General features: G+C 34.8%; 1 protein-coding gene across 1 annotated transcript; it reads right to left on the reverse strand.

Annotated features, from left to right (window-relative positions):
• Positions 1-2,943: 2,943 nt before the first annotated feature.
• On the reverse strand, positions 2,944-14,098 carry LOC129922257 (angiopoietin-2-like). The gene is made up of 6 exons (XM_056007398.1): positions 13,995-14,098; positions 10,327-10,797; positions 9,350-9,429; positions 8,784-8,841; positions 6,769-7,521; positions 2,944-3,705 (listed from the first exon to the last, which is right to left on the reverse strand). Exons 1-6 carry the CDS (start codon positions 14,050-14,052, stop codon positions 3,044-3,046), a joined length of 2,082 nt encoding a protein of 693 aa, XP_055863373.1. The 5' UTR covers positions 14,053-14,098; the 3' UTR covers positions 2,944-3,043.
• Between the last annotated feature and the right edge of the window lie 271 nt (positions 14,099-14,369).

The raw sequence follows: 14,369 nt of genomic DNA on the forward strand, positions 1-14,369 counted from the left end.
CACTTCTCTCTAAAATTGTTATATTCCAAAAAAAACTTATCTTTATTATTAAGCGTTGCAAAAGTTTGTTCATGTAACAAGATAGTTTATTCTAACGTCTGCTGATGATGTGTCACGTGATGTGACCCTGCTGTTTTTATATATAAATCTGTTCTTCAAAATTTTGACAATAGGTATGAAATTCGATGCTCTCTATTTTATAACTTACAAATAAATAGTGTCTTCATGTTTTGTTTTGTTTTGTTTGTTTGTTTTTTTGCTAAACTTATATCAACTCACTCTGTCTGTCGGAAAAAGAAGTTTGTAGGCGTTATTTCTCCCACACCCATTCTTGGATGATGTTAAAACATTATTTATTGGTGTAGACATGACATGAATCGATAACAAAAAATAACCAATATGTCAATTAATTATTGGTCATTAATTGTTTTGTTTGATATCGAATAATGGAAATACCTTCTACAATATTGAGAAATATAGTTGTAAGCGCAGAATTTTTTTTTTTCCCTTTGATAATTTTATGTAAAGGATTTTTAACAAAAAATATTAAAAAACTTCTGGTAAGGATCCTCTACAGGTTGGACATGCTTTAAATAACAAAGAAAAAATTACTCTGGACAAAACTGTAGAACTGTTGCTTGTTTTGCGTGAGTGTCATGGATGCATTTGTAGCCTGAATGTTATGGATGTTATCCATGGATGGTATCCATCTACGTGGCGTGGATAGCACTTTGGATTTAGATTCGTCCTCAAGGCGTTATTGTGAATATCGTACAAGGAGCGTATTCTTAAACTCTTCTCTTTGATGCTCAAGTAACAAGTTTTTTATTTATTTCTTTAACACTTGGACCTTTTAAAGAATAACTTATTAATATAACTTATTAACTTATTATAGTGGGAAGGTTGGTCGATAGACCAAGTGCGCTTGAACTTGACTTAGCCCCCTAGAAGGGGGCTCGAGGTTCGCAACCCGACTCGGGCAGAGTTGAATTACTGAGCACGGAAAACCAACTCCTAGATTCCACTTACTCCCCCCCCCCCCCGCTGCTCCACAAATGAGATTGGACCAAATCGCTCTGAGCATGCTCTAAGCATGAAAGTAGCACTATATAAAAGCTATAATAAATAATATATATATATAAAATCAAAACCTAAAAAAAATACTCAGAAATACACAAATATAAAACATGTCTTTTTCATACTACAGGTATCATATATATAAATACACTACGCAGCCACCATGGCGCCAAGCTTAGGGGTGTTATACTCAGATTAAGGCTATTTAACCCTTTAAGTGTCCGCACAGCTGATTGGCTGTCTCGTACGCTCTTGTTTTGGCACGATTTTGAATTTTGGCGGGAAAAGTTGTTTCACAAAAAGGGAAAGGTTTGACTTAGAGACGATGACGCGACGCGTTAAAAATCCAGACGAGGTTTCTAGAAAGAAAAGCGAATTGTAAACAGACAAATAATAAAATATGCATCCTCTGTTTTGGGCCCCTCAGCCCAAGAAAACATTTAAAAACTTGGACACAAAATAGAGCAGTGAGATTGATAACTAACGAATATTCACATTTGAGTAAAGTAGTCCCTTTAGTAAAATCACTAAATTAAGAAAGCCTTCTGGAGAGAAGACTCAAAAGTAAAGTAGCAATCATACATAAAACACTGAACCATAATCTTCAAATACAAAAACAAAATCAAATAAAATACTCAGACACAAAGATAAAGAAAGGCACATTCCTAATCCCATATGCTAGGACAAATTTGTACAAATACTCCTTCTTCCCTAGCGCTGTTAGACCATGGAATGGGTTGCTTGAGCCAGCCAAGAAAACCAGTGACTAGGCAGCATTTAAGTCATTGGTAAATATGCATGACTGAATGCATGATGCGTAGAACGTAATCATCTTCTTTTTAAAGTAACGTCTGTATTATATTAGATCAAACTACTTTTAACGGCATTAAAGAGAGGCAGTTTTTATGGACGTAGATATTTAACTTGACGACATTCGACTGTTTGCTTCGTTATTATAAAACGTCTTGTTCGACATTTAATATCTAGCGTCGACTAACTTCTAATGTTGGACTTTCGCCTGTGTGTTATTTGATTTCGTTATTTGAGTGTTACCTCCATTAGACTTAGCTGCATAAGACACAGATAACACTTAAATCAAAGTTAAAAGTTAATTTGCAGGGTCAAAAGTCGTGGAGACTTTTATACCAAGCGCCCCAATAGTCACTTCATCTATCAACTCTAAGCCTGTTATATTTTCTTTTCTCATTCTATCTACCCATATAGCATCGCGTTGCTACTCAAGTTACATTTTTTTAAATCTATTAATAATATTTCATAGTAAAGTTTCCCCTTTTAGACCAAGAGATCTATAGGGCATCTATTTATTTGGCCAACGGTTAACGAGCATGGTGTCATGTGGCAAGCACAATGACAAACCGCATTTACTTTTTCCAATCAGATACCCATCAAAGTTGGAGATCTAAAAAAATTAAATCCTTGTCTTCCACAATAATTCGAACACGGGACCTCGGAAAACAAGCGCTTTACCGCTCAGCTACCCCACCTCTAGTTGAAGATAATAGAAAAATATTTTTCATTTCTTAGATAAAAATTAAAAATGCTGTAATCTCCCAAGCCGTATCGATACTCCTTCCAGCCTCTATTGAACCTTTCCAATGATTCGTCACTAAAAGATGATCGATCCCCCGCCGTCTGTCTTCGTGTCACACATGACCTGTAACCCGGAAACTGAAAGATGGTCGACAACGTACAGGATTACGTCAGAATTATCAAAATCGAGAAAGCAGCCAGTGCATTTAAACCATATAAATTTAAAATATTAAAAATATTTAAAAATTTACAAAATGACAAAATTCAAAACTAAGAATTGCTTTATTTTAAATTCTTTTTTTTTTTTTTTTACAAAATTCATTTTAGTATCTCTTAATGTATTTTTTTTTTAATTGGGAAGGGAGGGGCGTCTCTTTTATTCTCTGGGGTATGACTGTTGATCCAAATGTTCGTTTTATTTTCTTTCTCTTATTTTCATCTCGCTAAAAGAAACACTGTTATAGTATCCAGTTAATTGAGCCCAGGTCATTCCCTTCAATATTGATGTACTTCCCCATAGACCATTTAGATTAGGATAACAATCTGCATACCACCAGGGACCTGAATTATATTCTGCACAGTTATCGTAACTGTCTAAATCGTTATCTCTATCAAAAGTCGTAAAGAACATGTTTTTATGACGTAATAATTCATCTCCAGCATTTCCTGAATATTTTCCTATCTTCAGTTTATATTTCTCAGTCTCACTCAATACTTTAAAGTTTTCGTATTGCGCAAAATATTTTTTGTTGTTAAATTCTAAATCAATTCTTAAATCATATTGTCCAGTAGAAGTTAAACTAGAAATATTTTCATTCCCCAGATAAAATTCCCCAATGTTGTAATCTCCAAAGCCGTCACGATACTCCTTCCAGCCTCTATAGAAATCTACTTTTCCGTTGATTCTTCTCTGAAAGATGATCCATCCACCACCATCTGTCTTTGTGTCACACATGACCTTTAACCCGGAAGCTAATGTCACCACCACGCGTTCTTTCTTATGGATGATGCCACGACATGACTCCGGTATTAAAGTATTCTGGATTTCTTGTAATAGAGATGTGTAATTTGTTTTTCCTGAAAGTAAATATAAACAGTTCTAAAATTATTATCTTTGAAGTTCACATTTGATGCATGCAGTGCATCGGACAGGTACATAACGTTTAGTCGCAGCCTTTTAGCAGCTGAGTTTTAGCGCAGATGTTTCTCGGTTCAAGATATAATTTAAATATTTTATAACAAACATAGTGTTTTTTATATACTATATTATATAGTATGTGTTTGCCCTTTACTTATTTTACACATACAAAACAAAGATAGGCATTATTCATTATAAAGACATAATAACAAAAAAAAAATAATATTATGATTAAACATTTCGCGCCAAAAAGTATGCGTGAAAATATCCATCACGCCAAATATAAACCTATAAACTATGTCATTACAAACAAAACCATAAGTAAAAAAATAAAAAAAAACACTAGTCTACGGGCGGCGTAGCATACGCCGCTATTTCGCAGGGCCGGCATTAGGCCATTTCAACCTAAGCGATCGCAGTAGGCCACGCAATTTTCATAGGACCCGCAATAATTATAGGTGTATAGTGTATAGATTTTTAAATTAAACCATTTTATAACTTATAAAAGATTTCCCTCGCCCTCCTGTCGATTAAAAATTCTGATTCTGATTATGTTAAGCAAATGTGTAAATTTACCCAGAGCTTATAAAAGGTAGGTATTTACATCTAGACTTCATCTTCTTCTTCTTGGAACTCTAGGCCAGCAAAAGTGAACAAGAGCTCTCTCTCACCGGCCTGAATGAGAACATTGTTCTCTCTGGTGGGTGGGTCAGACTCGTGGCAAGACCCCCGTCATTTTCTTTTTCTATACCAGGCTAACCTTGCGAGACAGACTTAGACAACGGTACCCTTAATGTTCCTGAAAGTCTAATTATTTAATAAACTAGAACCAGGAGACCGAGCCATGCTAGTTGAAATTAATTTGGGAATACTATTACACGAACTCATGTCGGAATGCCTTTTGTTATGACGAAAATGATCGAGCGATCGGGAAACGACTACCAATCTGAAATTTGCTTTTTATGATATGTTACCTAGAAATGTCATTATACAGGGCGTTTAGAATAGAAAGTCTCTTAAATATTATAATAGAAAATCTCTTAGCAATTAGAATTGAAAGTTTCTTAGAGATTCGAATAGAAAGTCACTTAAATATTATAATAGAAAGTCTCTTAGCAATTAGAATAGAAAGTTTCTTAGAGATTAGAATAGAAAGTCTCTTAGAGATTAGAATAGAAAGTCTCTTAGAGATTAGAATAGAAAGTCTCTTAGCGATTTGAATACAAAGTCTCTTAGAGATTAGAATAGAAAGTCTCTTAGAGATTAGAATAGAAAGTCTCTTAGAGATTAGAATAGAAAGTCTCTTAGAGATTAGAATAGAAAGTCTTTAAACTCCATTAACAATCTAGAACAACCACAGCTCAGGTCGTGTCGTTTTACGTGGAAACTTTTGCTTAAAACTTCTAGACTGTTATTGGCTTGGAAGAAAGTCTTTGTAGTTTAACTTTTCAAATGGTGACATACTGACATTTAATATTGCAGTGAGTGTATTTATTATGGCTTTAGTACGAAACATAAATTGATGCGGGATCTCTAGGTCATACTGTAGAACATGGAATAATAAGGCTTGTCTTTGAGCCCAAAGATAAGTGAGAAATGCAGCATTTTCCGTGGCTGCGCAGCCCCAGCTGTGACCTGCATCTTTTACCACATCCAGGGCAAGCATAACCATTGTCCGCAGGTGGTCGATTTAGATTTTCTTTTCGCCGTCTGCGTTTGTCCTCGTCAGCAGATTTTCTTTTGGTTATCAATGTGTATAACGCGGCCTTCGTGAGTGACCTCTATCTGTCTTATTCCGAGGCCGCTTGCCATCAGGTGTTATCTTCTTAATCAGCTAAGGAAAGTTGACGCCTAAGCTGGTCTTTAAAGAGTTTCCGGGGAGCGCCTCTGTTACGTCGACCAACATTTAGTACACCCAAAAAGATTTCCTTTGGCATACGTTCGTCTCCCATACAGGAAACTTTCCCTGCCCAGCGTAAGTGTCAAACCAAATGAAGTCCCAATATACTGTCCATTCCGACGTGCGCAAGAACATCGCTATTTGTAGTGCGGTCATGCCACCGTATGTCCATGATGGAGCGCAAGCATCTTTGGTGAAAGCGTTCAAGAGTCTTAGTTGTTTTCTTTATAGTGTCCATGTTTCAGAGCCATATAGAACGGTTGAGAGAACCATCTCTTGGTAGACATTGATTTTTGTAGGCAAGCGGAGCGATTTGTTCCGCCAAACTGTCGTCTGAAAACTTTCAAAAGCGCTACTGGCCTTGGCTAGATGGCTATCAATTTCCCTTGAAATTGAGGTGTCATTTGACACTGTAACACCTAGATATGTGAAACGGTCTACTACATTAAGGGGCTGTTTGTTTACGGTGATCCTTTGGTCTGGGTATGTTTTGTTAGGTGACTTTTTGAACATAAATTCTGTTTTCACGAGGTGTATTGATAAACCGAAAAAAGGAGGCATCGTATGCAAATTCGTTTACCGCATTCTGGAGGTCATGTTCATTGTGAGCTAGCAGGGCACAATCATAGGCATATATATATATATATATATATATATATATATACATATATATATATATATATATATATATATATATATATACATATATATATATATATATATATATATATATATATATATATATATATATATATATATATATATATATATATATATATATATATATATATATGAGAATTGCTTGCTTAAGAGTAAAGGATATAATGGTTGTATCCAACAAGAGGAAATAGCCGCTGTTCAAGATGAAAATTTTCTAGACCTCTCGCCGAAATTAATTGATATTTTAAATTTATTTTCTAATATTTTTAAGGCCAAATACGAAATTTCAAATTATGATCAATTATGTGGTAATTATATTCCCAACGATAGACATTAACTTTCCAATTTCTACGGAAATAGAGCAATTTTCGAGTTCCACTGTTTGGATTTTTGATCCGACGAATTTTTAGCTAAATAAATGAATGGAAAAAAAACTCAGTACCTTCATAATTGGAAAGATTATATTGTAATAAATCTATTGTCTCTTTCAAGCGGGTAAGGTTTTGTTGATTGATTTTTACTTCTTCCCTAATATTTTCGATGTTATCTTGATTGATTTTCAGTTCTTTTTTAACATTTTCGAATTTTGGTTGATTGATTTTTAGGTCTTCTTTAATATTTTCGATCTTTTGTTGATTGATTTTGACATCTTCTTTATTTTTTTCGATGTTTTGTTGATTGATTTTGACATCTTCTTTAACATCTTCGATGTTTTGTTGATTGATTTTTACATCTTCTTTCACATTTTTGATGTTTTGTTGATTGATTTTCACATCTTCTTTAACATTTTTTATGTTTTGTTGATTAATTTTCATGTCTTCTTTAACAATTTCGATGTTTTGCTCATGAATATTCATTATGTTTCGTTCGCTAATCTCTCGCCTCTGTTTTTCTTCACCAACTTCTCTCTGCAAATCATGAACAACTTTGACCAAATCATCCAAAGTTGGTCTTTGTACAGAAATGACTAACTGTTCCTGAAATCTGTCTTTTTGTCCGAGTACATAGTTGACATGGGCACCGCAAAAATATTTTCCAGAGTCAAACAATTTCACATTTTGCCATGTGACTTGAAGATAGGAATCTTTAGACAAGTTGTGATAGAGTTCGCCTTGTATTGTATTGGAGCTCAGGTTTTGTCCAGATTTAGTAACAGGTTGATCTCTAGATATAGTTGCAATAACTCCAGTGGTCTCTGAAAAAAAAATGTACCGATATGTAGCAAGATTAAAATGCTAGAAATACAGAATGAAAAAAGGCATACATTTTTTTTTTATTTTAAATGTTTTGCTTTGTCATAAAGAGTAACAAAAATTATTATTCTAAACAAAATTTTGTTTGAGAAATATTGTGCATCGGTCTGTAGTAGGATTGCATTGACTTAAGCTGACAAGTCTTTAATCCTTACTGGAAGAAGGAAAGAGAGGGTTTTCACGGGAATGCAGCAATTCCAACATTGGCAATCATCCCACAGAATTTTTGTGCAATATTATTGGAATAAAGAGGCTCTCTGGCTGAGTGGTTACTTTTAAGCGTTTTGAGTGGGGTTCAGGGTTCCAAACATGGTGAAGACTGGAATTTTGAATTTTGGTATTTTAAGGGCACCCTCTAATGAGTACCTGACTTTAGTTAGGGAAAGTAAAGGATTTTGGTCGTTGTGTTGGCCACATGGCAATCTACTCGTTAACCATCGCCCATAGAAACAGATAACCTTAGTTCCGTCTGCCCTATAGATCGCAGTGTCTGAGAGAGGAACTAATTGAAATATGAAGAAATGCCATCTGTGTGTCCAAATTGCTGATACCGTGGGAGGCGGAAGAATACTCAACAGAATGGTACGACTCAAACCAAAAATGGTCGATGCCGCGAGAAGTCTACATTCATAAGCATTTTGAGACTAATTGACTGGACTTTTCAAAGTGCTTACAGTCTATGAAGAAGTTTTGGAAATGAACTATAGTCGCTCTTTGACAGACAGAGGTCAACAGGCGTCAATAACAACCATTTCCCTTATTCGATACCAAGCTAAATAATTAATTACCAATACCATTAATTAATAAGTTGACATTTTTTTGGTTTATCAATTTCTGTTTTGTTAGGTAAAAAAATATTTGTTTAATGTAATTGGAGAACGCTTGATAGAGAAATAGTGTTAACAATTGTTTAAGGGGACTAAACCCAAATAAATGTAGCCATATCTATGAAGGATTAGTTCCCATTTTTGGTATGAAACTAAAAAAAGGAATTGTTAGTAATTAATTGTCTGATTGGTAAGTTTATTTTAGTGACTCATGTCTTGTCTATGACAATGAACACTGCGAGGTCTCAACTTGATCCCTGAATGAGATCGTGACAAATAATGTGTACACACTTTGTACCAGACAGTGAGTTGATATACGCTTTTTGAATAACAATACTTTAAGATCGCAAATGTTTGTTATATTAATAAAACGTTACCGTGAAGTATGTACATGAATTGAAGAACTGAATCTTGATAAGAACTATCGTTGGTAGCCTGTGAAACAAAACATAAAAATATTAATAAACTTTTTCTAAAGATCTGCCAAATAATACTACAACTACTCACCTATTTAAAAATACACAAACAAACAAAAACACTCTTGTATACAGCAAATGGTTTGTTAACACCACGAGATTTCAAATTGACTATGGACAAAGTAATTCAAACATAATTTTTTTTTTATGAAATCTAGAAAAAAAATACAATTATTTATAATGTTGGTGCTTGTATTTAAGTTCGTTTGGATGTGTCTGTGTGTTTTTGCGTTTGTGTGTGTTTTTGTGTGTGTATGTGGGTACTTTTGTATGTATGTGGGTACTTTTGTGTGTGTATGTGGGTACTTTTGTGTGTATGTGGGTACTTTAGTGAGTGTCTTTGAGTGCCTTTATGTGCGTGTGTTTTTGCATTTGTTTCTATGTGCGCTTGTCTGTGGATGTGTGTAAAATAAGATTTAATTTCCGCCTCAGGTAATTTCTAAAAAAAATATTTATGGTGACTTTACCGGAAAAGAACATTTGACTGTCAAAGGTTCTATGAGTTCTTTTACAATTTCAGAACTTGCAACGAAACGAAGTTTTGATCCTGTATACAAAAAAATTAAGTTTGTGGTGAAAAAGTTATACAAATCGAAATAGTTTACGTAAAAATGTAATATTATCAAGATATTTAAGTCAATTTGTTATTGAATTGAATGTCTACATATACGTTTAGTTCGAAGATGTTTAACAAGGAATGAAGAGAAGAACTCAGATGTTTTTCAGTTTGTTCTCAAGTTATTTAAATACATCTCCAACAAAAGAAGAAACACCAAGCAATAAAGAAGAAATCATCACAGTTAGCATATGTCGCCTCTACCACTTCTCAGAACTTTGTAGAGTATTCTACAAGTTTGTTCTCAAGTTATTTAAATACATCTCCAACAAAAGAAGAAAACATCAGGCAATATAGAAAGAAACCATCACAGTTAGCATATGTCGCCTCTACAACTTCTCAGCACTTTGTAGAGTATTCTCCAAGTTTTTTCCTTCAATAACTTAAAAAAGAATTCCTACTACGTAAATAAAATATTGGAAATAAAACAGACAGTAAATTATCACTAAGAACGTAAGTAGGGAGTGGGGAAAAATTAAAAAAAAAATCATGCCCTCACTTGAGAAGGGTTCCCCCTTTGGAGTGACCCAGATTAGTTTTTTACATTAAATATAATATATTATCTTTTGTCATGATGTCAAGTGTCAAAATTTAGGGGTCCCTAAAGAGGTCAAGTCCCCCGCGTATTCAAACCCCTAGCTACACCTCCACTGGATTGTTTAAGATAATTTTTTTTACATTAAATATAACACCATTATCTTGTGTTATGATGTCAAATGTCAAAGTTCAGAGGCCCCTAAACAGGTCAAGCCCCGCGCGCATCCAAACACCTTGATACACCACTGCTTAAAGCCTACTACATTGTATTATTTTGTTTCTAATACTTACTTATATTATTGTATCCAGAAAGCCCCACATTCATCGAAGAACATTGTTCTATTTCTTTGGAAATCATTAATCGTGTGATTTTTTCAATCAATGCTGTGACATTTGGTTCATATCTCACTTCTTTCTTGGCTTTCATGGAAACATTTTTCTGAACAGAGTTATCTCCATCAACGTTACATCTGTAAGCTTGAGCGTCCGACTGAATAGGATTGTAGACAGTCAAGGAGAGGAACAGATTTCCAAAACTGACTTGCGCATGTCTGAACTGAACAAATTGTTGGAGATTGAAAGTGTGAGTGTCCAGTGACAGAAGAACATAAAAGTCTTTGATCGTTTCGTTATAACGTGACAGTGACACAGATTTGATGACATCAATGTTTGGAACTTGGTTGTTAGTTACAGAACAGTTGATCACAAGTTGTGACGTGAACACTGGCGATATGACCTCTGGCTGGACATTAATAATTAGAGCTGAAACAAAATATTTTAAAATACTTTCAATTTCTTTTTCAATAAATATATTTTTTTAAAATTATACTTAAACACAAATGATTGCCTGCAATTTCTCAATGAAGCTTCAGGAGTCAAGACAAAACATATTTTCCTGACATGATCCACTTATAATATTAGACTCTTAAAAAGAGCTAGAGAAAGCGTATACAGTAAGCTAAAAATTTTAACTAGTCAAACATGCGCGGGACAGCATAAAATTTCTGACCTGATCCTTCAAAGCAAGCTACAGTTACCAAATTCTATAACCGTAGATAAATGAGGTTTTGAATTTTTAAAAAAAATCCAGAGATTTTTTAATTTAAAACCCCCAGCAAATGATTTTGACGATAAAAATTCCCTTTTCGAACTAAAATCTAAAGCAAACTACAGTCACCTAATTTCAAGAGCGTATTCAAGAGAGGTTACACATTTCTACCAGACGCGGGGCTCCATTAATAAAGTGCAGTGAATAGTCATCTGCCGAAATTGAAAAACACTAAATGTGGCTCAACAAAGATGGCTAAGACAGATTTTAGGAGTCTGTTATAGAGGGCGGATCTGAATTAAGAAAATCATATGCCGAACTGGAAGTCGGCCCCTTAGAAAGATTGTGTCAGAGAGTTGCATAAGGTTGGCGGGACATGTTCTCGGACAAAATGAATTACGCATAATAAGAGTTGCGATGACATCCTATTAAGTACAACATTCATCATGGAGATCCTCAGAGCAGGTGGGAAAAGGATTCAGTGACAGATTTTTTTGGAACCAGCTTGACGGCAAAAGCGCAAAACGGCGCGGGAAGGTCTAAGTCAGTAAAAATAGCAAATTAGGTTTTTCAAATAAAACTTTTTAATAGCAGGAAAATGCAATTTATTGGCTTTCAGTACCAGAAATAGTGCTTGGCGGCGCTTCCCCAGACCCTATTTCTGGCAATGGCGGGGAGTCTACAATTTTTCCACCTAATACAGGAAGAAATTCTAGGGCACAATAAACGTCTTCCGAAAGAATGTATGGTCAGAATGTAATAAAGGTTATGTACACACACACATACGTACATATAAATATTTTTTTAGGGGGGGGGGAGGGGGGCGGTTGGGGGGAAGGAAAAAATCCCCCCCAAACCCCCCCCCCTCTAAAAAAAATCCTGGCTACGCCCATGATATGCATCTTCTATTTACATAACGCAAATAATGTTTATACATTTAAAAATCAATTTAGTTTAATGGGGGTCAATTTCAAGTCTGCATCTTCTACTAGGAGAGAAAGAGTTAATAGTTCTTTTAGGTAATAGATGTAAGTAACATTTAGAGCATTTGACTTAACTATAGGTAGCATAAAGTGTATATAACATTAAAAGTTTTTACAAAGCTAACATCAACTCACATAATATCTGTTTGTCTATCTGTCTGGTAAAAAAGTTTTTACGATATTTCTCCTACACCCATCCAAATTTTATGTTTTGCTTATTTTATTTTAGTAGATTTAACTAAAGACAATGTTCGCGCTTACACTAATAGCATGTTCAGAGCGCTTTGGTCCATTCTCATTTTCTTTCCAGTGGGGGCGGGATTACGTTTTCCGAGCAGCAACTTGAAATTTGATGCGCTCAGTAGACACCACTGTGCTTGAGACGAGTGTCGAACCTTGAACCCAATCGATAGGTTTTTCGTCCAAGCGCAAACGAACTCACGGTCAATCATACATCCCAAAAGCTTATAATATGGATATAATATAACATACATATAACACAAAGTGTATGTAACATACAAACGTGCGCAAAAGGACCTTCTCAGCATCTTTATAGTCCTTAGGCTACGCCGCTTGCGCTGGCTCGGACATGTTCGCGGATGGAGGACTATCGCTTCCCGAAAATCATTCTTTACGAGCAAGTGCGTCTGGTTCAAGAAAAAATGGTCGCCCCCACCTCCGTTACGTGGGTGTGATAAACGGGATTTAAAATCAGTGAACATTTCTTCTTCTTCTTCTTCTTCATTCTCATTTTTATGTTGGAGTGTTCAGATGACTAGAAGAGATAAATTGCGCAGTGTTTTCTAAATCAGCGATCTCTCTATATAGTTTTCTTTCTATTGAGGTGTTTTTGGGGCCAGTGTCTTGTACTGGCAGTTTTGGAGGACATAGTCATCATTTTCTGGTGACACCCCACATGGGTAGAATTCACTGGTTTCAATTTTAAGCTTTTTTAGCAGTGAACATTGATACTGACCAATGGGAAGACATAGCTCTAGACCGCACTAGAGAGAGACAATGACCAACAGAGCTATGGAAAGCGAGAAAACATGGGCATCGGTTCTTAAAGAAAAGCGTGCAGTACGAAAAATGGCCAGCTCTTCTACAACCAAAGCGAAAGCTAATTTGACCTGCAATATATGTGGACAAGAGTGTCGCTCCACAGCCATAAAAAAAAGCATTCGAGATGAACCAACGTCTATGACTGAATGAGGACAATAACTATATCATTGCTTTTATATAACATAAAGTGTATGTAACTTAGAGTGTATACAACATAAAGTGTATGTAACTTAGAGTGTATACAACATAAAGTGTATGTAACTTAGAGTGTATACAACATAAAGCGTATGTAACTTAGAGTGTATAAAACATAAAGTGTTTACTTTGTTTTTACAAATACGTTTTAAAAATTTAGACATGTAGATATTTAAACTCTCACAGGATAGAGGAGGACGGCGGCAGACAGGGTTTAAACTTGAGATCATTAAAAGACAATCCAGAGTGCATTTCTTTTTCTTTACGACTAACATGTAACATCAAGTTTATGTAACATCAAGTTTATGTAACATCAAGTTTATGTAACATTAAGTTTATGTAACATCAAGTTTATGTAACATTAAGTTTATTTAACATTGAGTTTATGTAACATTAAGTTTATGTAACATCAAGTTTATGTAACATTAAGTTTATGTAACATCAAGTTTATGTAACATTAAGTTTATGTAACATTAAGTTTACTTACGTTAAGATTATGTAATATATAGTAAGATTCAAAATAATTTTTATAAATATTAAAAAATAAAGGTAGATTTATATAATGTTTCTTAATTAAAAGTAGTACATATAGCCTTTCTTATAAAAATTTGCTAATATGAAAGCTTCATGACTGTAAACTAGATTCAAACAAATGTCGAAAGTCTAAATACCTGAAAGAGCTAATGGAGCTAAATAGACGCCAAGAAGAAGACTCATTAGGAAAGCCATTTCTCAACAATTAACTAGGGAGAGAAACTCCTCTCTTTATAGATAGACACTAGACGAGTTATATAACGATGTAAGATTGCGGAATATTGTTATCCTATTTAGTTTCACCATTGATGTTCAACCCACGGCCCGATAAGCGCATCCGGCTCGTGACATGGTGCTAACTGACCCCTAGAATTATCTGGTCACGTAGCAGGAGAGACCTGGTACCACTATCTCCATAACTTTTAAGTTGATGCGACCTGTATGTCATGGAAATGTATTATGTCACCCAGACTAAGAAATTTGTAGAACCCTCGAGTTACAGAATCAGCTCG

Source organism: Biomphalaria glabrata, chromosome 13 (assembly GCF_947242115.1).
Source record: "Biomphalaria glabrata chromosome 13, xgBioGlab47.1, whole genome shotgun sequence".
Classification (NCBI taxonomy): Eukaryota; Metazoa; Mollusca; class Gastropoda; family Planorbidae; genus Biomphalaria; species Biomphalaria glabrata.

What these genes read in the sequence shown, in the direction of transcription:
- LOC129922257 (XM_056007398.1), bottom strand. Translation starts at nt 14,052, where the DNA reads ATGGCTTTCCTAATGAGTCTTCTTCTTGGCGTCTATTTAGCTCCATTA. An exon ending in AGCTCCATTAGCTCTTTCAG is followed by an intron (nt 10,798 to 13,994) that starts GTATTTAGACTT and finishes ATTTTGTTTCAG; the next exon opens with CTCTAATTATTAATGTCCAG. An exon ending in ATTCATGTACATACTTCACG is followed by an intron (nt 7,522 to 8,783) that starts GTAACGTTTTAT and finishes TTTTTTTTTCAG; the next exon opens with AGACCACTGGAGTTATTGCA.